Here is a 27,037-nt window from a genome sequence, read left to right on the forward strand (position 1 = left end):
CGAGATTTAGGCTGTGATTCAGGAAAGCGCTAGAGTGTATAGCTGAATATGATGCTGAGAGCAATTTCCTGGATCAGAACAGTAAAAGGGAATGGATGTTCCTTTGTTATTTTTGGTCTATTTTTATTTTGGAACTGTTGTGTTAGACATAGAATTATTGTCGTCTTCTTATGTTGCAATTTAGTCTTGATAACTGCAGCTTCTCAGAAACATTCCTACATGGTGACTCATAGCAGATGTAAGCCTCAACTCTACAGAATTTAATAGCAAAAACAATCACAGCCTGGGAAGGGCTCTGGAATTCTTTGCATCAGCTTGAGAAGATTTATCAACTTTGAATTCTGTCCAGAGGGTAAAGGTAAACATTTTAGGTACCGAGGGGCAGGTAGGAGGAAGGTAGAAGGAAAATTTGGGGAAACTGCTGTAGTTACAGTTTAAAAGTAGTGTGTTTTTGAAGACCTTATAACTTGTGCAATATTGCTAATGACATATGACTGTTTTAGCAGGTTCTAGGTATTTTGCTACGATCTCTACTTAGTAAACCTCATATTAAAATCTGTAGTTTTTAAATTTATAATAATGTTTGCATGTATCAACAAGGCTGCTGTTTAAGCCTAAATGTAGAACAAATCATGATTTGAATTTAGGGGGAATATGAAGATAGGATTATCCGAGTAGCCTGTAAAGAAAGCCCTGGCATAGAGAAAGAAAAAGGTACCTTTCTATAATTTTTATTCCATAGCTTTGAAGAAATCTTTCTGCACAGCTGTGCAAGTGCACTTTCCAGGTGTAATCTTTGAACAGTAAATGATAGTAAATGGATAAAATTTCAAGGTTTCAGAAGAGTTGTCCTTAAATTTCAATACTATTAGAACAGAAAGGGATTCCTAACTGCAAAGGACTTGTGTTTTCAGCCTGAAAATATTACAATAAGTTTATCTTGCTCTATGATGATGTGTGATAATTAATCCACACATCTACTGTCTGAGAGGAAGATTTCCTGGAAAGGGTTCTACTCTGCACAGGTTTGGTTTTGTTAAACCAACACAGGTGTTATTACAAAAGTCTTGGAAGTCTCTCAGGACTTATTAACTCTTTGGGTTCCTAGCATCAAGAACACACAAATGTTTGCTAAATTAAACAATTGTGTTCACCTGTGACATGGATTAAGATATGTAATTATTTTGCAGTTTTGGGGGTGAATGCTTTTATTGCTTTGTGTGTGAATGTTAGCGGCTGTATTCTCTCCCTACTTTAATCTTTTTTTGAACAGAACTTCAGATTTATATATTACCAAAGAGCGAGGATGTACACTTTCAGAGAACTGTCTTTTCAGAAACTTTTAGTAGGAATGTGGAAAACTAAATAAACGGTTACCCATGTTGATTCAAGACTGAATCTGTTGATTCAGTTAGTATATGCAAAGCATTTTGAACATATATGGGGCTTGACCCTATTTATCATTTTTATTATCACTGTAGGGTTGACCACTCAGTTAATCTCATGTCACTGCAACTGGGATCAGATAAACTATGGGAGTTTATACTTCCTGAGAAACTGGCTCAAAGGTACTGTCCTCTGCCTTACTGGGTCTCTCTGCTGGGCAGTCACAGAAGCAGAGAAACACTGTTAGGTTAGCCAGTTCCTTTCAGAGCTTGAATTTTCATGTCTCGTCCAACTCTTCTTGACCTTTCTTCTCTTTTGGGGGGACAATAGCACAAACATTTCGGTCCCCCCAACCCTTTTTTCTACTGAACCCAGGACACAGGTCCACTCTGGAGTTTTTAGTGTTCTTTCTGTTTCAGTGTCATCCATGTTTCTGACATAGAGGTCTGCTAAATTGAACTTGTTTGCTCCTTCTTTATATGCCTCTTAATTCTCTTATGATCACAGCAAACTCATATTTTGAGGGACTACAGGATCAATAATTCATCTTGAGTTTACTGTTCAACTTATTTTCTTAGAAACTGAACTCCAAGATTAAAATATATAGAGCAACATATTTAAATAATCACATTTAGAATTTTATTTATGAGACTTTTGAGCATATCTCAGTTCAGTGCTCGAGCTGATACATGTGAAGTTGTCTCCCAAGTCCAGCCCTCATGAAGTTCACCACAAAAGGATCATGCTTTAGAAAGAGGCAGCCTTTAAATAGAAAAGTGACTTCATCTGAAGATGACAAACCAAACCAACTGTATACACTCTACACTCCTCGCTCTATGCTACGTTCTTTTTGTGTAGCTTGCTCATAGTAGTTCACAGATGCTGCAAGGGATGTGATCTGCCTTGATTGTGACGGATAGTCTTCTATTTTTATTCTTTTTTTACTAACATAAATTTCACTGAACAGTATGCAAGATTTACTTGGTAGTCTATTTAAAAAAAATAAGTATACTGTTGTTGTAAAGCTGTGCAAGCCTTTTTTGACTGCGGTATTCAGACACTCGGTCAGTGAAATCATGATAGAACAGTTTGAATATTAAGACTAATGTGAGTGAGACAGGGGGCTTTTATAATGAAAATAAAAGAGAATGAAGCAGAGCAGTTAAATATTACTCTTCTAGTGAAAAAAAATATCGTCCCCTCTCTCCTAGAAAACATATTTAGATATGCATGGAGTTGGGACAGTGATTATCAGATATAGACCATTTACAGGTTGTCCAGGCAGCTGATGTACTCTTCAGTCATTCCTCTCACTGGCAGTGTCATTACAACAGATGGCAACAGCCGCTTTCAAAATGGTGGTGGCTGCATTACCCATAATTAGTACTGTTGCAATACTGTTGTAAGGTGAAAGCACGTTTTATCATGACGGAAACCTCCAAAACCTAAATTAGTAACAGAATACAATGCCAGAGAATTCTTGCAGATCCTGCCCCACATCATTTTTTAAGCCTGAAATTCATAGGATTCACAACTTCAAACAGTAGCAGAACTTGTTGCATTCAATTATGGTAAAGCTTCTAATTCAAATGATAAAACATTTATTTGGTTAGCATAAAGAACAACTTACAACCTAAAAATCATAAATTTTATGTCACAGGAATAACTTCGTCTAAGATTTTCAGTTCACACTTCATAAATGAGAAACATTTTATAGGTAATTTTTAATGGATTCCTTCAGAATCCTCAGTGATAGACATCTGCCTTGTATAGTGCTTTGCAGCTTAATGGTAGATGTTGCATATGTCCAAAATGCTTAGAAAACCCTTCTGAGCTGTTTGTAACATGAGTCAGTGCATACAGAGTATGCAACAACATACCTTGTGTCTGCATCAGTCCAGTGCAAGAGGTGGTATAACAAGCTTTATACAGATATACTTGGGCCTCACAATTCTGCTTCCATATATGATGTTTTCAAACCAGCAAAACTCAAAAGTAAAAATAAACCAAATGTTGCTTGCTTAAATAAATGTAATTTAAAAAAAACATCCCTAGTATTTTATTACTAGGTGTTGAAAATCTGAAATTTGGCTGGTCTGTAATTCGTACACTTGCAGGAGTTTTTCAGAGGTTGGTGAAAGTAAAATTGGACTTATCACAGAATCATAGAATGGTTTGGGTTGGAAAGGACCTTAGAATCACCTGCTTTCAATGCCCCTGCCATGAGCAGAGACATCTCACACTAGACCAATTCTATAGGAACTTAAAAATATACTTCACATAAGCACCTTGTGTGTCTTTGTACAGTAAAAAGCAGAGTCTGCTGAAGTTCCACTAGTGTTTTACATTAATTCCTGTAGAAACATGAATGGTAATGTCCATAAAGTTTATGTTTCAATATGCACATACTGGCATTGAATCGTTAATCTCTATTAAAGGTCTTATGCTTTGTCTAACCACAAATGTTTTAACATGTAGTTAGTTGATTCAGTTTAGTAAGTAGAAAAAGCAGAGTGGACACATTTTTTTGGTTTAAAATGGTGTTGATGTATGCTAAATGAAAATACTGTATGTTAAAAAGAAAACCCCAAACATTCCTCAGTTGATAGCTTGCAGCAGTTTACCTAATCGATTTAGAATTGGTTCATGTATAGTATATGTAAATATTTTAGTGATTAGAGGCCTTGGTTTCTCATCTGTGAGATGAAAAGCACACACCTACCTTACAGAAAATTGTGATATTTTATCAGTTAATGTTTGCAAGGCAGTAAGATACAATGGTGATTTTTTGGTCATATAAAATATTTTTCGTATGAAATAATGGGATTTAAAATGCTGTGGGTTATACAGTACAGAATATGCATAGCTATCAGTTGAAAGATGTTAGAATAAAAGCTCTGGCACACAAAAGTTGCACAAAACTTTAGTTCAAGTACAGTTAGCCCAATTGAACTTTTAATTACTTGAATATAACAGAGAACTTTCTTACCATTTCAAAGGACCAACAAGGAATATTACCCTGCTTTTCAGAGCAATTTAAAATGCTATTTTTCTTTTATCTCATTTCATAATAAAATGCATGAGTTTGAATCTTGAATAGGTGCCCTGAAATACATGGGAAGCTCTGCTACAAAGTAGCCTAAAAGGATAAATTGTTTTTGCTGTAAATTTAGGAGTCCTACTTAATGAGGCTATTTTCAACATTTATAATGAAGCCTAAATAAACGTTATGTTTACAATATGTAAGAAAATAATTATTTCAAATAAAATATAGATTTCCAGTGTCAATATTCAGTTTTAATGTGTAAGTTAACTAGTATTTCCTTTGTTCCTCTACTTCACAGCTTCCAAAGAATGAAGATATTGATAATGATTGATTTTGTCCTTGCAGCTAACTTCATAGATGCCATTGGCAGCTCTGTAAGTTCCAGTAATTAAATTTGCCTATAGTTTCTTCTAAATCTTTCATACTTTGTCCTCCATAGTGTACTTCAGCTACGTGAGATGGTAGAACCTTTGGTGGAAAAGGTTAGAATTCAGAGCAAAACTGAAAGACTGGAGAAATAACCTCAGATGGTGTTCAGTGAAGACAAGGTTCTAGTAAGGAAAGAGGAAACAAATGCACAAATATACAGTGGAAGATAAATGACTGGGTAGTAGCACTGAAGAAAATAAGCCAGTCAGTTTGTTATGAGATCCAACATGAATTAGAAGGCAATAGAATATCTTTGCTAGAAAAGGTATCATATGATGCATTAACAGGTGTATTGTATAAGGCACACAAGAGAGGTATACTACCACTCATGGGTAATGCTAACTCAAATTAACACCTTTAGTTTTGAGCAGTATACTTACAGGAAGGCAGAACCCAGGAACTCCTAAAGCAGCAGCTGCAGCAGTAGTATTTCTGGTCATTGACACTCAGGATGAAGAATGTTTCTATCCTTTTCTATCTTGTCCACTTGCCATAGAACTTTTTCTCAAGATCCACAGCTTCATATTCTTACTTGTTGCCATGTTACTATGTTATAATTCACACTCAGAAACAACAATCAAAACACCTTCACATCTAGCTCTCAAAACCTTTTGCTATGGATTCTGATTTCCAACAAAAACCCTAACACAATCCCACATACTCCACTGCTTAAAATACTTCTAACCTCACCAGTCCTGTACTGCCTGTCTTGGCTGTCTTTCCTACTTTGGTATTCTATTCCTAGCTAGTAGGGACGTGGGAGATTGAATTGTTGATTCATAATTGCCTAGGTGGAAGTGGTTGCTGAATTTACAACTAGGTGATCATCACTGTTTGTGTCTTACACTATCTTATGGAAGCACTTTGTTCAGGTAAGTAGCTCTATAGGGGCAGAATAGGAAGCACCTGCCTCTAATCACTCCTGCTCAGTGGAGAACAACATTACTAAATTTTATAAAGCCTATTAGGAAAAAGGCATTGCAATGAAATGCATTTGTTTGCTTTTATTTTTTCATTTGGAATGTTCTGGGCTTTAGCTGGCCCTATGACTAAAAACTGGGAATAATCTGAAGCTTACCTCTTAAATTTTCACATTGTAATCTCAATAAAACACTAATCTCAATAGAGATTTTTTTGGACCTCATTTAAATTCTAAAAATATAAGAAGTAAATCATAAAGAAAAAATAATTATAGTTTTCATAAAGTATTCTGAGTCTAATTTATGGCATCAATTTTAATGCAAGGTCACTAGCTGCTAAATAATTCACACAATAATGAAATAAAATTGTGAATGCACATTAATTACAGCAGCTGGTTAAATATGTCCAAGAATAGAGCTGTCAGCAGTTGTTGGATAATTGCTTCTCAATGTGTAGTACAAACAGTTGCTTCACTGAAACAGACAGAACAGGTTATGTTCAGTCTGGTTTCAGTCAGGGGGCACTATTGTCCACTGGAGACAGCAACAATCAAAATCCCGTTTTATTATTTCAATATTGTACTAGTTTAACTTTGGTTCATATCTAACAAAAGGAAGAGCAATATGTTACAGGTGCTGACTCTTATAACTGTAAGATATGTTTTGCTTTAATATTACTTTAGGTGTGCACTGGTTTAGCTCCAATGACTTCAAAAGAGTTATCCAGTGGAAAGGTATAATAGTATATTAAAAGAACAGCCTGGTAGCCTGCAGACTGCAGATCAAGCCGCATTGTTCCACCCTGAAGGTACACAGCTAACCTGTGATTGTCCCAAAGGAAAAATGTGGAATTCCAAATACAAGATTTGTGGTTTTGCTGCGCTGCAAAATATAGTGGGATTTGTCTGGAGCTGGCAGAGAGATAAATGAGAAGGTTGAAGTCAGGGAGAGAAAGCAAAGTATTAGATACCAGTGCTTTTCATATGTAGGTTACTTTAAAAATGCTTTTTCTGTTCAGCCGTTCCTTTCTTATAGTGTAGCTATTCAGTATGGTTGGTGATTTTTGGATTGTCACTTACTATTTACCAGCACTGGAAGCTTAAATTCTGTTCACCAGGAAATTGTTCTGTGTAATGTAGCTGTATTACTGTTCACCACATAATAAGTGTCTTGTCTGTGAAGTAGGTGAGAATCAGCTCAGTGACACTTCTTCATTTTCATGAATTAATTCACAATTCACAGTAAATAAAGAAAAAAGGAAAAAAAAGAAAAGATCAATTCAAAATGCAAAGTTAAAAATAATATTTAGAGACATAGCTTATTGCAGACTTGTTTTTTTATATGGTTCACAGGAAGGGACCTTTTATAGTGGTACATGAAGTAGTGTCATACTGAGTTTAGAGAGCAAGTTTTTCTAAGGTACAATAATGGCTTTCAAGAAGTTATGTGCTTCTGCTATGTAGTTTAATCACAGCAGGAAAAATGGCTTTCAGCAGTATGAAAGGGTGAATTGATAGATGCTTTTCACTTACACCTGAAAGAAACACACTTACCTGCATGTAGCTGCCTCTGAAAAGCACAGGCTCATGCTCCAAACTGAGCTCTTTGTGGCTCAGACTTTGCCATGTGTTAAAGAGACTGAAGTTTTGCCTATGAAATTGCTAGAGCTTGGTGACATGGGCCATTATTTCCAGGATCACCCAGGTCTTTCCTATTGTATTTTACCATGTTCTCCAAAGTTGAGAGTCCTGAGTTACGACTGATACAGAGAAGGCTAACCTCCATAAACACTGCAGTAAGACTAGTAAGTGTGGCATGATGGCTTCTTTAGCAATCTTAACTTTATATTATTAGGATTACTATTTGATCTGACTGTTAACATAGGATTTTTGACAGCTTTACTTCTATAGTTAGCTTTAGCTCATCAGTGTGATCCTGGAATTATTTTTTTTTTTACTAGTATTTATTCAGTCTTTCTCAACCCACCTATGCAACTCTCCAGTTCTCCATAGTTTTATATATGTACTTGGGACTAGTCAGAGAATTTGCAGAGACCTGTCAATGAAGCGTCTTCTAATTTCACAGTTCAACTCAGCTTTTGTGAAGGGTTTATGTGAAGTTGCAGATGCAAGTTGAGACAAACACTCTGGGAAGACTATATAATACTGCATCCTTTCTTTGTAATATGCAACATGTCACACATTAACCAGTGCTGATGGTCAAATAACGTTCCTCTAAGCCACTGTAGCAAGTTTGTATATGCATATATTTTAAGTACTTTCTTCTCGCTTCCTGCTAGAAGAAAAGGTGGGTATATTAGGGATCTAGTATATCTATCAACATCTAGAAAAGATTTTCAAGGGAGTATTCTTAAATAAGATAGGGCTCGAGGGATATTATGTCATTGCCTGCATTGTTTAGTCTTCTAAAGATGTTAGTGTTTGGTAAACATGCCTCTTATTTCACAGCGCCTCCTTGTGGCTTCTCAGGAGCTAGTCGCAAGCAGTTGGAGCCTGCAGACAAACCTGCTGTCAAAGCAGCCTAACATGGGCAGCACTAACCCAGGGAGGCAGTTTAACCTTTTCCTCTCAAACAGGTCACTGACAAACTGCTTAGACCTTCCACATGTGTATTCCCCATTCTTTTATTCCACCATGTGTTAGATTGCAGCTAAGTAGGAATTAAAGCAAGCGTCTGATAGACTTCAGAAAAACTTATAGCAGAGGCCTGTGTTCAGGATTGTTATGCAAAAGCCCAATCATCAAAATTTTCAGCGTGACTAAATATTGTAAGCAAATGGAACACGATGGTTAGGAACCATTTTACTCATGGACATAGATTATTTAATCTTAAATTTTTTTCTAGTTCCTTTGTCTATTTGATGGAAGTGAATTGCATCCTCTCTAGTGAAAAAGCAAAGGGGTTGCAATACTTACTTCTATCAGAAATAACCATAGTCATGACACAGTTTATATGGATGTTTCTTGACAGTAGCAGAAGTTCGTCTGCTTCTTCACTAGTACCATAAATGAATTATGAAAAAAATCTGCATGCGTTAGAGTTATAAAATGCAGATTTAATTAGATGTTAGTTTAATTCAGAAGGTTTTCCCTTGGAGTTGTGGTGAATGGTACCACAGGGAAGTCAGTCTAACCAGAACCGTGTTTGTGCTGCATAGAAACTTACAGAATGGTATCTATTTTTCAGATAGATGAAAAAACAATCACTGCAGCAAGAAAGTGACACAAAATATTTTGGTGGGAGTGTTCATGGAAAATAGGTGAAGCCTATTGATACAAATGGAAGTATGCAGATACCACTGGAGGTGCATGTCAGTATGCTACTTCAGGTCTTGCTAGTTCAGTGTCATAGCACAGTGGTCTGACATATCAGCTTTTCTGTACGAATGGAAAATGTTATAGGTCTACATCCTTAGCGCATGTAAATAATGTTGCCCTATGAATAAGGTTGTACCAATTTAGACCTACTGCATACTTGATCTTGCATATCAGATTTCCAAAAGGTTGCCCTCTGATTTTGCTTTTAAAGTGCTAGTTGTGCTCTTGTGCAAGCACTGTAGCTACTAAACTCAGTTTACTCATATAAAACTGCAGACACAATGCCACTGACACAAAATCTCATGGCACATTTGTACAATGTGTCATAAAACTCTGAAGGCTTTTTCCTCTATGTTGAAATAAAATTTGTGTAGCATCTATTTGAAGCTGTACAGGCTGTTTTAATTTAAGCTCCCTAGATCAGGTTCTGTTCACTTTGGCTGTTTTACCATAGTCATTAATCTAAACCAAATTATTTATTGCTCTGTGTACTATCAGCATGTCAGAATTTGGAAGAGTTATTCCACCTCTCTTGTCATGTATCTGTATTTGCACTAGGGTAAAATGAGTGGTAGGTGTCACCATATAAGAATCACCACATTTCTCATCCACTCTGCATGGCAAAATTAAGTGTACAAGTCACTGCACAATAGAGACTTTAAGTGTTCATCTTTTACATTTCTTACATATTTGCAGCTTCTTAGGGACTATTTCTTTTATCATGCCAAAAAATGAGCTTGAAACTGGACAGTGTTTATGTTGGCAATGTTAAGATTTTTATCATAAGAAGTGTGTAATCTAAAAGCATTTGAAAAATGCACAATGAAGTTGGAAATGTGTGTGGACTATATTTCTCTAAAACTCTGGAATTTTAGAACCTTCAATGTTAGTAGCAAGGCCTCACTGTATAGTAAGTCTCTGTATATGGCAGACAATAGAAAATAAGCAGTCTTTATGATGGGGTCCATACTACAGTGCTTTTCCCTGTAGTCCGCTCTTCATGTTTGAAGTGAGAGCTGGTAATTATAGCTATTAAAGAGAAGATCTCTCTTTGCAAAGAAGGTATACGTTTGGTCACTGTAATACACAAAATAATATTAAATAGAGGTAGCAATTGAGGCAGAAGTCAACATAGTGTCTGTAGGAAATTGTGGGCAAATGTTTTATGCAAGTTAAATTTTATTTATGGGTTGTTTGTTTTTGTGTCACATGTTAAATATGACAAAAATTGTTGAGTTTACAATAAGGTATGTTTTCCTCTCTAGGATCTACAGAACTGTTTTCAAGAGCAGATACGACTTCAGGGCCAGGTTAGGCTTCTGGAACATCGTGTGAAACAGCAGCAGCGAAAAATTATACGGCTTTTAGAGAAGAAAGAGATTCAGTACAGTGACAGAGGAGATGAAAAGAGTGTCATTGACTTGGGAGGAAAAAGACAGTATTCAGGTTAGAAACAAATCTATTCTTTTCATTTCCATTCATTGCAATGTTACCCAGAAGCTTTAGCACAATTGGGCCCATTGACTTATTGTTTCAAAAGCTCATAGAAAATTGTTTGTTTAAAACAGTGTTCAGCTTTTACTCAGGCCTGCTACCACAGGGAAAAATTGTTAATGTCACATGGTATAAATTAAATCAGGATTTAAGTGGTTTATTGGTTTGTTAATAACATGTAATTCAAAAACAACCAGTAAATAATAAGTTCAGAGCAAATATCGGCAATTCAACAGATAAAAGCCAATAACAGATATATACGAAGTGTTAATAAGCAGTTACAGATTTCTAAACACCCCTTGACTAATCTCCAGAACTTCTAACCCACAGGGTCAGTTCACATTCACACATTCACAGCATGACATGGGTTAAAAGTACACCCTGACTCTGTTCCAATCTCTAAAGTCCCTGTGACATCCATATTTACACATGCAAGCCTGGCATAATGACATCTGCATCTTGCTTTAGTAATATTCTGTATGTTGCACCATTTTGACTGAGTTAAGTTCAGGTCAGGACAACACAACTTCTAAAATACTGGTTTTAAGTTGGTTTTGTAATCTCACCAGCATTCTGGTGGTGATCCAGTCCTTCTACAGTGGAAGCAGGCTAAGTGTGTTAGCTCCTACGAGCTGGAGTGAGGCCCAATCTCTTAAAATAATAAAATACCATACAAACCAATAGTTGGATTGAAAATACAATTTGGGGGGTGGATCCTTGGATGGAGTTTGTTTCTAGTTGTCCAGTGCTAGAAAGTCTAAACTTCCATGATTTTTAATAGCCTTGTTTGAATATACTTGTGTTTATGCTGGTGGAAGAAATCACAAGATACAACAAGGCACCAAATTTAAGAAAGCAGCATTAAAATCAAATTAAAAGCAGTTATAAGTCTGACTTTAAATTTTAGCTGTATATTTGTTTATATTCAGCACCCTGGAATTCTTTCTTTTGTTATTATGGATGACTCATTTGCTAGTGGAAAAGATTATTAAAACCACATTGAGGTGAAAGGTATTTGTCCTTTCTTAGCATTTGCTTCAGTTTATTTTCTTAAGATGTGATTCTAAATAACAGATCTAAGTTGTTCAGTTTCTGCTGTGGGGTTGTGGTTTTTCTCTGTTTTTTCACTTTCCCTGTTGGTACTGCAGTATTTAATTTGAACTGCTGTAGCATTTTAATGTCAACAGAGCTGGGTAATTTGAGGTTAGATAATAAGGGAGAAATTCCACACTATATACACCTGCTAAAGAATAAAATATGCTCAAGTGTTTTGCTAATCTACAAGAAAATAATGGACAGGAAAAGCTGTTTTTTATAAACCAATCAAACATTCTCTAGAAACACAACTTAGCTATCATTTAAATTCTGTTTTCCATTAAAGTTTCTTCAAATCCTGGCATAGCTGTTTGTTTTCAATATGAAGTGTTTATTTTCTATGTCTAATCCTCACTGACATTTTCACTGAGAAGAAATATAATAGTTCAGAAAGTTCCAAACTGGCCTGGAAGTTCAGCCAACATGCTCATAAATGTTTCAGGGAAAATCTTACAGTTATTCGGCCCTACCTTTGCCAGGAAAAACAGAAATGTTGAAAGTGATACATCTTTCCTCTATGACTGCTTGATGGTAGATTACATATAAACAAAGAACTCCTTTCATTTCTTAACTCCTAGAGGAAAAAAATATAAGATTATACAATTAAATTGCTGATATATTTTCATGAGCTCTGAATTTTGTCATTGCTGTAAATGCTGGTTAGCCACTAACACCAATGCAGACCAGACTATAAATGGTATCAAGCCAAAGTGATATCATTTTACACATATATAGCACTTTTTAGAATCATGGAATAGTTAGGGTTGGAAAGGACCTTAAGATCATCTAGTTCCAAGCCCCCTGCCATGGGCAGGGACATCTCACACTAAACTATGTCACCCAAGGCTCTGTCCAACCTGGCCTTGAACACTGCCAGGGATGGAGCATTCACAACTTCCTTGGGCAACCCATTCCAGTGCCTCACCACCCTAACAGGAAAGAATTTCCTCCTTATATCCAATCTGAACTTCCCCTGTCTAAGTTTTAACCTGTTACTTCTTGTCCTATCACTACAGTCCCTAATGAAGAGTCCCTCCCCAGCATCCCTATAGGCCCCCCTTCAGACACTGGAAGGCTGCTATGAGGTCTCCACGCAGCCTTCTCTTCTCCAGGCTGAACAGCCCCAACTTTCTCAGCCTGTCTGCATACAGGAGGTGCTCCAGTCCCCTGATCATCCTCGTGGCCCTCCTCTGGACTTGTTCCAACAGTTCCATGTCCTTTTTATGTTGGGGGTTGTCTTCTACATATTTTTTCACCTGTTTGGTACAAAAGTATGAGGTCCAGCAATTGTTTGCCTTTTCTAACACTGGTGATTCCATGCTTTTGGTTTTGGTAGTTCTCCTGTGGACTTTCTGGAAATAGAAGTACATGTTTGTTTTTAAAGGTTACTATGTGTTTTATATGTAGATAAATTATATGATTGTAACAGGATTCTAATGTGGATGATACCATTGTAAATTAAAAACGACACCACTTAAACCAGAGGAATGATTTTGCCAGTCAGATGAAAACAAGAATGACATTTTATGGTAGAAAAAGATTCTTTTAAAGAAATGTCGAAATAATTACAGCTCAGTAAAGGTTTAAACCAACACAAATACAAGAAAATGCCCAAAAGACATAAAAATATGTTTGCAGAAGTATTTCCTTTGTATTAGCTTGGTTTGTATGTGACTCTTACATGACATGACTTGATTTCTGATTTTGCCAGTAAGCATAGGACTAAAAAACCTGTGTCCAATGAATGTTTTGTGAACAGATTGTGCAGAAATCTACAATGACGGCCATAAGCAAAGTGGATTTTATAAGATGAAACCTATCCAGAGTCCTACTGAATTTCTTGCCTTCTGTGACATGTCTGAAGGGGGTGGTTGGACTGTTTTTCAGAGACGTTCTGATGGCAGCCAGAATTTTGACAGGTAGGTACCAGACTTAGTCATTAAAATTGGAAACAAAGTGGAGAAACATTCAGTGAGATGGAGCCAAGTTAAATCTTGACTTTGTAATTGTTGTTATCCCAGATAAAAGTGAGGAATGGTTATTTTGTGGGACAGCCTCCAGATGAGGTACCACTTCTGGCTCTGGCACTCTTCTGGGAGACATCTCTTCTAGTCTTTTTCTGACAGCTTGAACATTTTACATGATGACACTTCAGTGTTAAATGCATTAATAATTGTTGGAGCATGAATTCTTACTGACAAATAAAAGACCACCTTGTCTTTTGCAAATAGTAAAAATGTAAGCAGTCTGCTTGAACCAAAATACCATCAGCAAACAAGTTTGAGAGAAACCCACCACAGAGTCATTTGTAGCTCATGATAAAATGCCTTCAGGAAAGATATGATGGGTGACACCTACTCTCCTCGCCTTTGCCAAAACTCAAGCATTTTGGAGAATATCCAGAAGTAAAATTTTTGGTTCTGTGAGACTTGAATATAAAACTCTACAAATCTTTACAGATATTAGAAGCAACAAGAATGTTTTTAGAACCTCTGCTTTGCTCAGTTTGCTTCTCGTGTATCTGCATCCTTCTGTGGATTTGTGGCTTACCTGTGTTTATGATTACTGCAACTAACTTTACAAGACCCTTATGAAATAGAGAAGTGATTCCCAGAGAGGATGAAATACTTCAATCCAGCCAAGAAAACTTTGCTATTCTTACCTTATAAAATATGGACATACAAGCTACAGAAGCAGCCTGTAGCATTTTACAATTGTTACCACCACACACCACCCATTCTCCCTTGCCAGACACTGCCAGCTATTTAAGTCACAGAGACTGCTGTCTCTTATGACTGCATGTGCACAGCATAATACTTTCACCCACTAGTTGAAGAATACTTGCTCTCCATCAAGGAAATAGATCATATTTTTGTCCCCATTAGAACATGTCATGAAAGCAAAACCACTGAGAAACTGTTTCAAAGCCAGTGTTGACAGGGAAAAGATTCAGTGTTTTCAGTATACACATTAATTCTTGAAAGTATGTACCAGTGTTAAAGTTCAAAAATTGTTAGATCTGTAAGTCCAAGCTGGAAATAGCTAATACCTCAATTAAAAAAATTATATATCCAGCTACAGGGGTTTCATATTTTAATCACATCATGGAAAATAAAGAAACTGCGTTTGTGGTAAACCTACACATCCACTTTGACCCGCTGAATGTAACCAGGAAAAATATTTTCACTTCAGGGAAATTGGGCTATGCCAGAGATTGGACTGAGTTTATGTGTTTTCTTCTGGTTTTAAAAATCTGTTAATCTTCACACTGGGATTCAGTCTTTCATATGTGAGAAATAGAAATAATTCTGTGAAGATCAACATGTAAATAAGATATTACTATCTAAAATATTTGTTTATTAATGTTCTGATAAATAATGACCTTATAGAGTTCAGCAGAGATGATCAAGGGCTGCAGCACTTGCCCTGTGAGGACAGACTGAGGCTTGTTCAGCTTGGGAAAGAGGCAGCTTCAGAAGAACCTAATAGTAGCCTGCCTGTTACCTACAAGGAGGTCACTAAGAAAGCAGAGCAGTTTGAGAGCTTATTGGGTAAACAGGCTCTTCAGAGCGGTGTCTGGTGGGAGGATGAGAGACAAAAGTACATAGGCTGAAACAAGAGAAGTTTTGGATATAAGGAAAACCTTTTTTGCACTGAGAATAGTCAGCAGGTTGCCCAAAGAGAATGTGCAGTCTCCTTGGAGGTTTTCAAGACCTGAATGGACAAGCCCTTGAGCAACCTGGTCTGAACTCATGGCTGACTGCCTTGAGCAGGAAATCAGACTAGATTACATCCTGAGGTTTCTTCCAATTGGAATTATTCTGTGGTCTATGATTGTATGATAAAATAAACATTCGAGCAAACTTGGGGGTTTTGTAAACTAGTAATTTATATTCTTTTCAGAGTCTGGACTGACTATGAAGAAGGATTTGGAAATTTTGTTTCAAAAAATGGTGAATATTGGCTTGGAAATAAAAATCTTCATTATTTGACTAATCAAGGTAAGATTTGTATCGTAACAATTGTCTTCCCTTGTTTCTGTTTCTCTGCTCTTTCCGGGCCATTTTTTGTTACCTGTTTTCTTTGCACAAATCCTGAATTCTGTTGTTAATCTGCACGGACTTCCCCACATTTCAGAACAAAATACATTTGAATATAAGTTTATTTTATAACGGAAGGTTCAAAACTGTCATTGGGCCACTGTCATGCAGGGATCCCCAGCAAAACAGGGAATGGTAGACAGGAGTATGTCTTAAAAGAATTCTCTTTACCCACTTCACAGTCAACATCACTAACAGTCCAGAGCCAGGTAAGTAGGCTGTACCAATTCATTTAGTCAGGGCTTTACACAGCTGCATGGGCTATTACATGAAGGTAAATCTGGGCCTGTTGATGAGGCTAATTTTAGAAAGCTATTTCCATCTTACTAATAGTTACTCAATCTAAGATAACTTCCACTTTGCTGTAGGATGCGCCAAATACAAAACTTACACATTAACTGAGCCAGCTAATTATATGGAAATCAGTGCCACCAGGATGCAGTCCTAGTTTAACTCTTTTATCTTAAGAGTATAAAAATCTAATTTTCTTAGGATTTTTTGTTGTCTAAACTTGAAAATCTGTATTGGAATAATTCTAAAATGTTCTAAGCTGAATCAGGTGAAAAAAGACAAAGAATAGCAAGATATGCTTTAATATGCATGAAGGAAGAAGATAAACCCCCATAAAATATGCTGTGATGTGATAAGATTCATGATAAATGCCTAGTTAGTATATTAATGTTCTACTATAATACTGTGTTCTAAAAAGTAGTGAGGTGGAATAGTTTAACCAAAATAATTTATCTTGTTATTTCTTAAGGGAACTATACTTTAAGAATTGATCTAACTGATTTTGAAGGAGAACGGCGATTTGCACAATATGCAAGATTCAGAGTTGCAGGTGAAGAGGTAATAAAATGCTAAGTAGTGACTAGAGGGTTTAATGAAAATGTGGATTCTGTACACGGACAACAGACATACAGGTTCCCTAATTTTCATAAAGGTTTGTGTAGAACCTTATCATATTTTCCTTCTTGCACATGCTTGGAATTTTCAAATATATAATAACAGTGATTTACTTTGATACATCAGTTTCACACTTACTGTAAGATGTATGAATCATTTTGTTTAGCAGCCATGGATTAAAACAAGGTTTTCTATTTTTGTATCACCAACAATAATGGTACATGATGTTCTGATTTGTTAACATGTACTACAAATTAACACTAATATTGTTTTTTATTATGTCATTTATGCACATAATAAATGTGCTTACCCCAGAAAGCATCTTTACAACCCTCTATTATCTAGTACACAGTGCTTAAGTGGCATGACATTTCTAAGCATAAAAATAGTAGCAAATGGAACAGATTAGTTTCCTCTTTGTGGTTTCACTCTCTGATATGCTAAATGTCAAAGACATATTGGCATTATTTTTTTCCTTTCTTTTTCACATTTTATTAGTATTCTTATGAGATGAATTGTGGTGAATACTCTGGTACAGCTGGTGATTCCCTTACTGGTGGATTTCATCCTGAAGTAAAATGGTGGGCTGATCATCGAGGAATGAAATTCAGTACTAGAGACAGAGATAATGACAACTATGAAGGGAACTGTGCTGAAGAGGAAAATTCTGGCTGGTGGTTTAACAGGTATTTTGATTTTATATTAATACAGTATTAGACAATTATTCTGCTTCATGTGTATTCATGCAGTAATAACATATGGTAGAAGACAGGACTGGCATTGTTTATTGTATTTGCGATCTGCCCTTGACCCCTAGCAGAGATCTCAGTGCTGGTGAGACTGAGGCTCACCTCAGAAGGACAGCACCTACCACGCAGCTCAAGCTGGTCTGTGATAACACTATTTGCCATAGGTTTTGGTCATCTTTGTTATCAGGCAGTAAGGAGAAGACAATTCTGCCCCTTTAACCATTTTGTACACAAGTAGGTCAGCTGTATCCCTGTTGTTTGCGGATGTATCCCTGTTGTACTTTTGCATTTCTCCTGTACTGCACTAGAGCAGATGTGGCAGAACCACAGAATATCTGATGAGTTGAGCTAGTGCTGGGTTATTAAGCCTCATTTTTTCACCTCAGTTCATTGCATCTTGCTCTTGTTATTCCTTCAGTATCAAGATGGGAATGTGTCCACTCAGTTTCTGTCAGTGAGCATGGCTGAGCTGAAAGGAAGATTTTTTTAAACAGGGTTCAATAAAGGAATTTTTGAATCCTACTTACATGTAAAATACCAACTCAGAAAGAAAGGATAAACCTGGCAGCACTGTCTGTATAGGCAGCTATGTTCTTTCCATTAGTTCATTAGATAACAATAGCCATGAAGAGAAACTACGCAATCTAGCTGTGTAATACAGTGATTTAAAAAACAAGTCAAGAAAGCATACTAGTCTCTCATGGTGATCTCAGTGATCTCAGTTCACTTGGCAAGAGCTGCCAGGCTGGATCAACTCTATTGTTTTTCTCTGTCGTGTCATCCTTTATTTCTGTTTTTTAATTCCTCATTTTCCAGGTGCTGTTTTTGTAAGTCATCTGTGACCACCATAGCTGATAGGATGTAGCCATTAACTCAAGGTTTCATAATTAATTACTTATTTTAATACATTTTAATATATTTGCATGGATGGGGGTCAGCAGAATGTTTGAGACATATGGAAAAAATCACATGTAGACAAAGTTTTTTGCAGTTCTCACAAAAGCTAAGCCATAAAAGGGAAAGGCAACTGTGTTGGAGGTCCTTTTCCCATGAAATCATAACTTTTGTGGATTCAGAGGAATACCTAGACCTCAAGGAGCATAAAACTCTGATACCAAGCCATGGAGTTCATTAGGAGTGAATCACCAATGAGTGTTAGTCAACTGCATACTTTTTTGGCATTTCAAAAACTTATTTGTTATTGTTGTTAATATTGGATCGGTCTGGGCAAAAGAATTACCCTTTTGCAAAAGTAACTGTATGGCAGACTTGACAGTTATTAATACCTTGTAGCTGGTGCTACATAACTGCTAAAGATAGCTGGCTCCTACTAGGCTGGTTCCTATTATGGCTGTGCAGCTCATGCTCTTAAAGTGACAGCCTATCTGGATAATGAAAATCAATCACTAATAGCAATTGATTCCACTGCGTTGCTACAGACTTTTTCATGTTAAGCCTAGTGTCAGACTGAATACTGCAAAATACTAGAGAATTTCAGTATCCTTAAATCCTATCCAAAAGAACAATATTGGCAGAGAAAGGAAAGCACTCAGAACATGTATTTGTCATGCACAGATTAGCAAACCTAGAAGGAATTAGTGCTTTTGGCTGGTTTGTATAGGAGCTCCCAGCTATGAAGGAATTTCTTATAGCCAGCTCTGTGCTATCTGAACTAATGAAACACAGAAACTCCCAGATAATATGAATACCAAGGGATGTGACACGAGTGAGGCCACATGGAGGTAGCTTAGGTCTTGCTCCAGCTCAGCACTTGACATCCTGGACTTCTGCAGAAAAATGGCATTCTTTTGTAAGCAAAGCTGTAGAAGAGATTTTCAACTTGGGTGCAAATCCACAGAGCTGGGTTCACTCTGGTACTACACTCAGGCGATAAGCTTTCTTGCATCCAGGGCATTGCAAAGGTCAGTAGGTTCATAACTAGTAAAAGAAGAGCTAACAAGTCTAATGGACATGAGCTTATTCTCTCCCCAGCATTCCCAGTTTTAGTTAGATCATGCATGGGTGATCATGGTGGATTTGCCAGGCATCACGCTGGGGTACAGGTCTCACCAACTCAGGCTTCTTGCCTCACCAGTCATCCTGGAGATGGCATAGCTACATCCGTGTGGGGCCATACTGCAGCCAGTAAGTGCAGGCAGAATTCAAACAATTCTTCAGAAAACCAACTCTGTCTCCCTGCATCTGTCATACAGTTAATATGTAAGTAAGTCAGATAAAATGTTCAAGGATAATTGAGAGTTGGCTGTAGTTCTGAAACTATTGCAGTGAAGTTTTTTAGTTTAAAAATTAGCCTATCAGGAAGAGAGGAGGACCACAGGCTAACTTTAAGGAGCTTATTGATTTGTGAATGACTGCTGCTTCATAATATAGTCACATGACAGTTGTTTCTTTCGTATGTCCACTTACTTCAGGCAGCATCCAGCTGGTTACAGAATACCATGCCTCCCAGCACTAATTAAGAATTGTTACTGGCTCGTGTTGCTCTTGACAAAATCATGTTTTGCCTGCTTCCATCAAAGGAACTAAAAGGAGGGTTCAGTTGATCTAGATACCTCTTAGCAATTATGATTCTTCCAATGAAATCATGGTTTGATTCATTTTGATAGAGTCCCTGCTCAGCACTGAATTGTATGGCTACAAAAATTATGTCAGCTCTGATACAGGTCTGTCATTCTTAAAACCAAAGTCACTTTTGATATCTGTGGTTTATACGCTTTCAACCAACACATTATCAAAATTGAGCTTAGAAACTGTGAGCTGTAAATAAGAATATATATATATATATGAGAATTTTCCTATGAGGCTTTCATGACATTTTCTCAAAACTGTTCTCAAAAACTGTTGTTAATGAAGTGTAAGCAAAGGCAAAGAGACTAAGATTTGCCAGTAATAATATCCGTAAGTTTAATTTGGGCTGTTTTCTGTTTGCGTATTTTCTGAAGTATACTTTTGAAATCCAGCATGGTGTTCGACAGCTAGATATTAACAACACTTGCAACAAAACACTGAACTGGCAGATAAACCAAGCCCATTCATTGCAGTGTGCTGCAGAAGAAACAGCTATTTTGCTCTCCATATGGTCACATAAGGATCCAAGATTTCCTGTAGAAACCAAATGTGTATCAAGATGGTGCTGGTGCCTAATTAAGCCTTTTGGGTTTTGCTAGGGAGTTTGTGGGGTTTTATTTTTTGTTTTACCACTTCAGTTAATAAATTGTAATGGCATTTCTTCAGTGTATTAAAGAAACCCCTTCCCCCTCCCACCAAGTATTTTGTATAGTCAAATAAAATGCTAGCTCTGATGAGCCAGTGATTTGGTATATATATGTTTAATTAGCTGACAGATTTAATCTATTTGTATACAGAAGTCCACAGACGAACAGGCAAATTGATGGATTTGTCATACAAAACACCATGTGTGGTAATTGTGAAACAGAACAACAAAAAGCAGAACAGCATTTCTTTCCCAGAATTTTGTGTGGTGCATGCCCTGCTGCCACCTATGACCTGAAAAACTCTGGACTAATTCTCCACTGAAACAGATTAGCAGGCAGGACTCAGAGAGCTAGTAATGTCAGGAAACGTGGAAAGAACAAAAAGAACTTTTATTTCAAAGAAACTAATAAGAGTGCTTGCAATATGCCCTAATTGTACTGTTATTGTTTAGGTGCACTGAAGTCCCCAAATGCAAATGTTTGCAGCTGCCAAACTGGGCTGTTATCAACATAGCAAAATATTTGACTCGCACAGAAATGACAAACGCAACTTCTCAGAGGCCTTATCTCTGTTTTCCTCTACTTTCCACCAGGTGTCATTCTGCCAACTTGAACGGTTTGTACTACAAGGGTCCCTATACTGCAAAGACAGACAACGGGATCGTTTGGTACACTTGGCATGGGTGGTGGTATTCTCTGAAATCTGTTGTCATGAAGGTCAGACCAGCAGACTTTGAACCTAATATTGTTTAAGTATTTTATTAAGACGATTTATCTGGTTAATCTTTTAGCAAATCAGTCCAAATTAAATCAGATGGGCAGGTTTTTGCTTCTCCTCTGTGCATATATAAATCTGGAATAATTTCTCTGTAACCAGTAGTTTTAGGAGATGTAAATGAGAAGAAAATCTGGCTTATAAATCTGTATACAAATGCTTGTGCTACTGTGTGTACAGGCTTTTTTGAAAGAGGCAGACATTCACCTAGGAATAAGGACATCTTCATCAACATGGAGAATTTTTAGCTTTTGCAGTAACTAAAAATCCTTTCACCTTTAAATAAAACAGTATTGTCACGGTGTTGACTCAAAAATTAAAATGAATTGTACTTATTACAACCAAAAAGCTATTTAAATACAAGTGTAAGGCTGTCTTACTCAGTAAGTGGAACATACTTTCCTTAGAATGGCTCAAGGCTTTGGAGGCGAGCTGCCTGTAAATTCCTCTGATTTATTTGTTGCATTTGTTGTGTACATAGCACACATAGTAAGTATAAAGAATGAGGCAGGGAAAGAAGGAAGAGACGGGATGCTATCAGGCTATAATCAGTTGAACCCAGCTTACAGAAGTGGATTGTTTGTTATTGCTGAGGCATTTCTAGGGCTTGTCACATCACTAAAATCTAACATTTTTAGATGGTCAGTAATTATGTGTTTCTTCTTCTTGGTAACCATTACGCTTTTTTTTTTTTTTTTTTTTTTTGTAACAAAACCTGGTCTTTAAGGTATTGACATTTAGAATTTACCAAAAGGCTAAATAACAAAAGCTGCAGCTAATTTTAATGTGACCTATGCTGCAAACATAATGCATGCGTAGAGGGAAGTGTATTTTATGTGCAGCTAAAATCTGGCATTTTAGAGGTTCTTAGCACTTGACTCTATAAATCTTTACTTTCTTTATGTATCTGTCAAACTGCACAACTCTCCAAATTCAGAAGTCTTGTTCAGTCACTTCAAAGTCGGTCTGATTCTAGGCCTATTATGTTCTTCTTTCCACCCTTTAGTAAATCCCTGTACCCCTGATAGAGAGGACCAATGGAAAGCTCTACAACTGCTTATTTGGAGCTTTGTTTGCTCAGTTAAACTAAATTAAATTCTGTATCTGATAGGAAGGCATACCAGCCTGTGTGTGTATGTATACATACATATATACAGATATATATGTTCAGCATTCAACATTATAACAGAACATATGATGTGCATTTCTATTCAATTTTATCACAGAATTTAAAATGGGTTCCCATCTAACTCTATGAGCAGCAATGTAAGTATGAATCATTAATAATATGATGGAAGGTTTGGAATGATTTGAAAAGATGTTGTAAGTACAGTATTTCCCATCATGATTTTCAATGTTTTTTTGCTGCTTTTAAGAGAAGGATTTAATTCTTTGCAAAAACATGGGTGTCATTATGTAGGAATTGCAAAAACATCCTTAGCTTTTCACAGGAAAATGGAAAGATTAACTCATTTATTTGTGGAGTATCAAGACAGATCATATTCCACATAATTAAAATAAAAGACATGGAGGATTTAAGTACAGCAAAGCTGGATCTGTACACACACACACAAAAGACTCTAACCATGTGCATATTGTGCGTATAAAATTGCAGCAATTTCTTCCTTTGCTGCAGCATAAATCCATCCTCTACTTAGGAAAATGCTAATGAAATCTTTCAGCTGAGTTAGGGTGCTTTTGTCATATTCTGACATAAAAATGGACTCCCTTTCACTGTTGGAGATCATAAATGAAGGAGGATTAAATCTTCATTTTTATATCTTACAATGCATTTATATTCAGCCTAAAGGACTGAATGCTCTTTAGAACAAGGACTGTGATATACTAGCTGTCTAAAATGCATCCGGTATACTGCTAGCAACGTGAAAATACAGTACTCTTGCCACCTTCCTATGGCCTTTCTTTATGTAATAAGTCTTTTTGGCCACATGAAAAACATGTCAAAGTGTTGTAATTCAAAACGATCATATAACTGTTCTCAAATAAAGAAACCCCTTCTTTTCAAAAGGCAAGTTTAAATAGCTACTAGGCAAGACAGTAGAGCTTGGAAGAGAATTCTTTTCTTTACCTGGCTTGCCTATTCATATTAATTTATTTCTTCAACAGGTATGAACATGTTCTAAAGTAGTCTTTATTCTTACAAGACAGCAGAACAAAGGCCAGTTTATTTGTTCAGGCATTAGACAGAACAACATTATAACTCCCAAATAGTTGAGAATGAATACACACCACTTGATATAAATCATATAATGCACCAGAAGAAGAATCAAGACGGTAACAAGGAAAATTGTTTGTCAGTCATGATTTAATAAAGAACATAATGATAGCATCAACATGTAATCAAAAATAATTCTTTCTGTAATATTTGTTCAAGGGAAACACCTTTATATCTTCAGTTGAGTATTTCTCTTTTCTTCCATTTGCTAAACATATTGGACATTAAAAGAATGGAAACTACAAACCCAGATGAATTAAATGAGCAGTGAAAGAGCCTTATGTGCTACAGCATTTGTTTCTCCTAGAATGTCTGGTATGCACTGAGAGAGCTGAGGTACTGCAGTCTAGCCTACTGCCTTTCCAGTGGAGACTTCTCCTTGGCTTATTGCCTATGTACAGCCCACCTATCCCTACCATTCCCAAAACTCTTACTCCTGACACCAATTCTCAAACCCCTTTTATGAGTAGAACATTTTGTTCTGTCAAAGCTACTTCTCCTTGCTGTTAGCAAACTGGTGTACCCAGAAAGGGGAATCAAACCATAGCTTGCCAGGGCTGTGAACATTCCTATCATGTTCCTTCAGTTTACTAAAGCTCAAAAAGCTCATTAGCTCAAAAAAAATGAAAATGCAGCTTTTGCTTCAGTGCAGGTTCTCTTTAGCAGTTGTAAAAGAGGTAGAAAGAGCAGAAAAAGTGTCCAAGGAAGTATTCTGTATCTAAATTTTCAAAATTTCCACTTATTTCTGTCTTTTTATTTTAATTGGCTATTAATAGGTCAACTTAGAAATCAAAAAACAGAGCTATTCAAACCCAGGAAGTATTTTGAAATGAATATGAGCATATGCTTGCTGTTTTCTCAGAGTAGGTTTGAGAACTGGGAAATCAGCAAGGTTTCAAGCACTCAGCCAAAATCCATATATGTGTGTGTATGCACAGAGAGAGGAAAGATACTATTTTCTGTTAGTTAAAGTGCTCATTCAAAGAGAATGTAAAACTTCACACTGATAGTGGCTCTTTGATACCTAATTGGGGGTGGTGGTGGTTTGTTGAATACAGTGTTCATCCAAAACTCATCTTTTCCAAGTACCTGAGGGCCATCTTAACCTTTATTTAGTGCATGATGAAATCCACCTTCTCATTGCTACATCTTCAGTTAGCTAAGACCTAACCCTACCCTAACATTAAAAAGATTGCATTAGAAACATAATTTTGATTTCCAAACATTGATTAAACAACCTTGCACCAAATGCATATGTTTGTTTGCAGAAAAAACAAACTATGGCCTTTGCAAAAAAAAAATCCCCGTAGCTCACTTTTTCCCATCCTTCCTCAGCAATGCATATGTACCTGTGTATAAGTTTCTTTTACTTGTCTTCTATAGAATCTAAGCTTCCTTTATTATTTTCTTCCTTTCTTAATGACAATGAAATCTTTAATCTTGCCTGTTAGTTGTGTTGCATACCTGTGAATGCCTGGCTTAAGGAACCTTAGCTCTGAGGTTCTGTAGAAGCTCAGCAAAGGCTCTGAGCAGTGAAGTGGTGTACTTGAGCCACCTAAAATGGCAGTTGGCTCTCTAAATCTATTGTGATTTATCAGTGTCCAACCTCATTTATAAACAGGTTGTATTGAAATATTTAATGAATATATCACCCAACACTGTGGGCAGGAAAATAAATGGATTCTTCTTAAAAGCATCTGGTTCTCACAAATGATTACCTGATTTTCAGTGCACCAAGTTCTGTTGTCCCTGCAAAAGGTCCCAAATAATTTTCAATCCATGAAATTTCATGTAACTGCAAGATTAGACTGCCACAGGAGTCACCAGGTGGGCACTTTCTGCAACATGATAGCTCATATTAAATTAGCTAAACACAGCCAAGCGACTTTCGAGCAGAAAGGCTTCTATGTTAGTTATATCCTGCACTAGATGGTGCTCTGTACATTAATTTTTTTAGGCAATACCCCATTTGTAAACTAGTACAAACATTTCTCCTGATTAAGTTAATTATTAAATGACAGAAAACAAATAAAATATGTTTAAGTGAATGTAGTCCTTAACTCACTTTTGAAATCATACATGAGTTCCTAAGGTTACCTAAACTCTATGGGAATTCACAGCTTCTAATTAGCCTGACATATGGCACATTTAAGTGTGTAAACTGTGGTCTCTTTAAAGCGCCTTGCATTACAACACTAGTTTGTAACTACTGCTGATTAGAAAGCAGAAATAAAACTGTGGAAGTTCCCAGCACTACCTGAAGTAACATACCTGCATAACTGTATTCCTGCTGTGATTCCTCTACTGCTCTTCCCTGATAGGATCTCTTTCTATTTTTCACATTGCAACTACTCTGAAATTCGAGGGAACTTTACTGGAGTGAGGCCCATCTTTGTACCATTACACAAATAACAAAGCATTTGAATGTTTTTCATTGTCAAGAAACTGAGATTTTGTGCGCACTTGTGGCACCAGCAGGATGAAATGAAATGAATGCTTGTGGCATAGTGAATTCATTGCAGGGAAAGCCGGAAATCCCTTTCCTGCCAAGATGCCATACCCCCATCTGGGAAAAGCACCCTTCCTAGAATTGCTGGGTTATTCATGTGGTACTCAGCGAATGTAAAATTCATGCTGCATGTAATTACTAGAAAGTCTTACAAGTTTCCTTCTTTAGGCTAGTATCTAAGTTTGAATTATAGCTGCTTGCAAGATGTACAAACATTTTTTCTTGTGATGAAGAGGATTTTAATGACTGTAATGCATCTCCTTTTTTTCTAAAACCTTCAAATGACTCATTTTAAATATCCTGTGGAAGTTTTTGAAATAAGGCTAATTCAAATTATTCCAGTCCTGTGTCACTGAATCCTCTCTACCTCTGTTATGCAGCATACTTAATTAAAGATGTCATCACAGTTCTTATCTGTTCCTCTTACTGAGACTTCCTAACAGGGGCTTAACAGCTTCTGAGTTGGTTTCACTACCCCTCTGACTGAGTACAGAAAAAATGAAAACAGAAATACCACATCCATCTGGAAGAACACAAGTCACTCTCAACCTAAAATTTCTAAGCAAAAAGTTCTAGATTATTGAAGGAAGGGAAGGGCTTCCTTTTTATGTTTACACAACTTGAAAAAAGAAGTCATTAATGTTTGCAAACCATGACAATAACTTTAAATTCTACGTTATATTTCTCTTTAAGTCCCCAAAATAAAACTAATGCTCTTGAGCCTCTAAACCTGGCAGGAAAGTTTCATATATAATTGGACACCTTCCCAGCTATGTAATTCTCAACTTCCTTTTTTTTCTCCCCAAAAGAATGAACAA

General features: G+C 36.6%; 1 protein-coding gene across 3 annotated transcripts; it reads left to right on the forward strand.

The window, feature by feature from the left end:
• Positions 1 to 251: 251 nt before the first annotated feature.
• FGL1 (fibrinogen like 1) lies at positions 252 to 21,796 on the forward strand. 3 transcript variants are annotated; one of them, XM_065696455.1, is made up of 8 exons: positions 252 to 358; positions 4,731 to 4,806; positions 10,385 to 10,565; positions 13,468 to 13,627; positions 15,612 to 15,709; positions 16,569 to 16,657; positions 17,213 to 17,400; positions 21,152 to 21,796. In XM_065696455.1, the coding sequence occupies exons 2-8, from the start codon at positions 4,741 to 4,743 to the stop codon at positions 21,450 to 21,452; spliced, it is 1,083 nt and encodes a 360-aa protein (XP_065552527.1). In that variant the 5' UTR covers positions 252 to 358; positions 4,731 to 4,740; the 3' UTR covers positions 21,453 to 21,796. The 3 variants fall into 3 exon arrangements, with proteins under 3 accessions (XP_065552527.1, XP_065552544.1, XP_065552537.1); XM_065696472.1 differs by having other exon boundaries at positions 21,293 to 21,796; XM_065696465.1 differs by having other exon boundaries at positions 252 to 352.
• The last annotated feature ends 5,241 nt before the right edge of the window (positions 21,797 to 27,037 follow it).

This window comes from Lathamus discolor, chromosome 1, assembly GCF_037157495.1.
Source record: "Lathamus discolor isolate bLatDis1 chromosome 1, bLatDis1.hap1, whole genome shotgun sequence".
In the NCBI taxonomy this organism is placed as follows: Eukaryota; Metazoa; Chordata; class Aves; order Psittaciformes; family Psittacidae; genus Lathamus; species Lathamus discolor.

Coding starts and splice junctions, on each gene's coding strand:
- FGL1 (XM_065696455.1), top strand. CDS start 4,741: ATGAAGATATTGATAATGATTGATTTTGTCCTTGCAGCTAACTTCATA. Junction 15,710..16,568: donor TCATTATTTGACTAATCAAG/GTAAGATTTGTA, acceptor TTATTTCTTAAG/GGAACTATACTTTAAGAATT. Junction 16,658..17,212: donor TCAGAGTTGCAGGTGAAGAG/GTAATAAAATGC, acceptor ACATTTTATTAG/TATTCTTATGAGATGAATTG.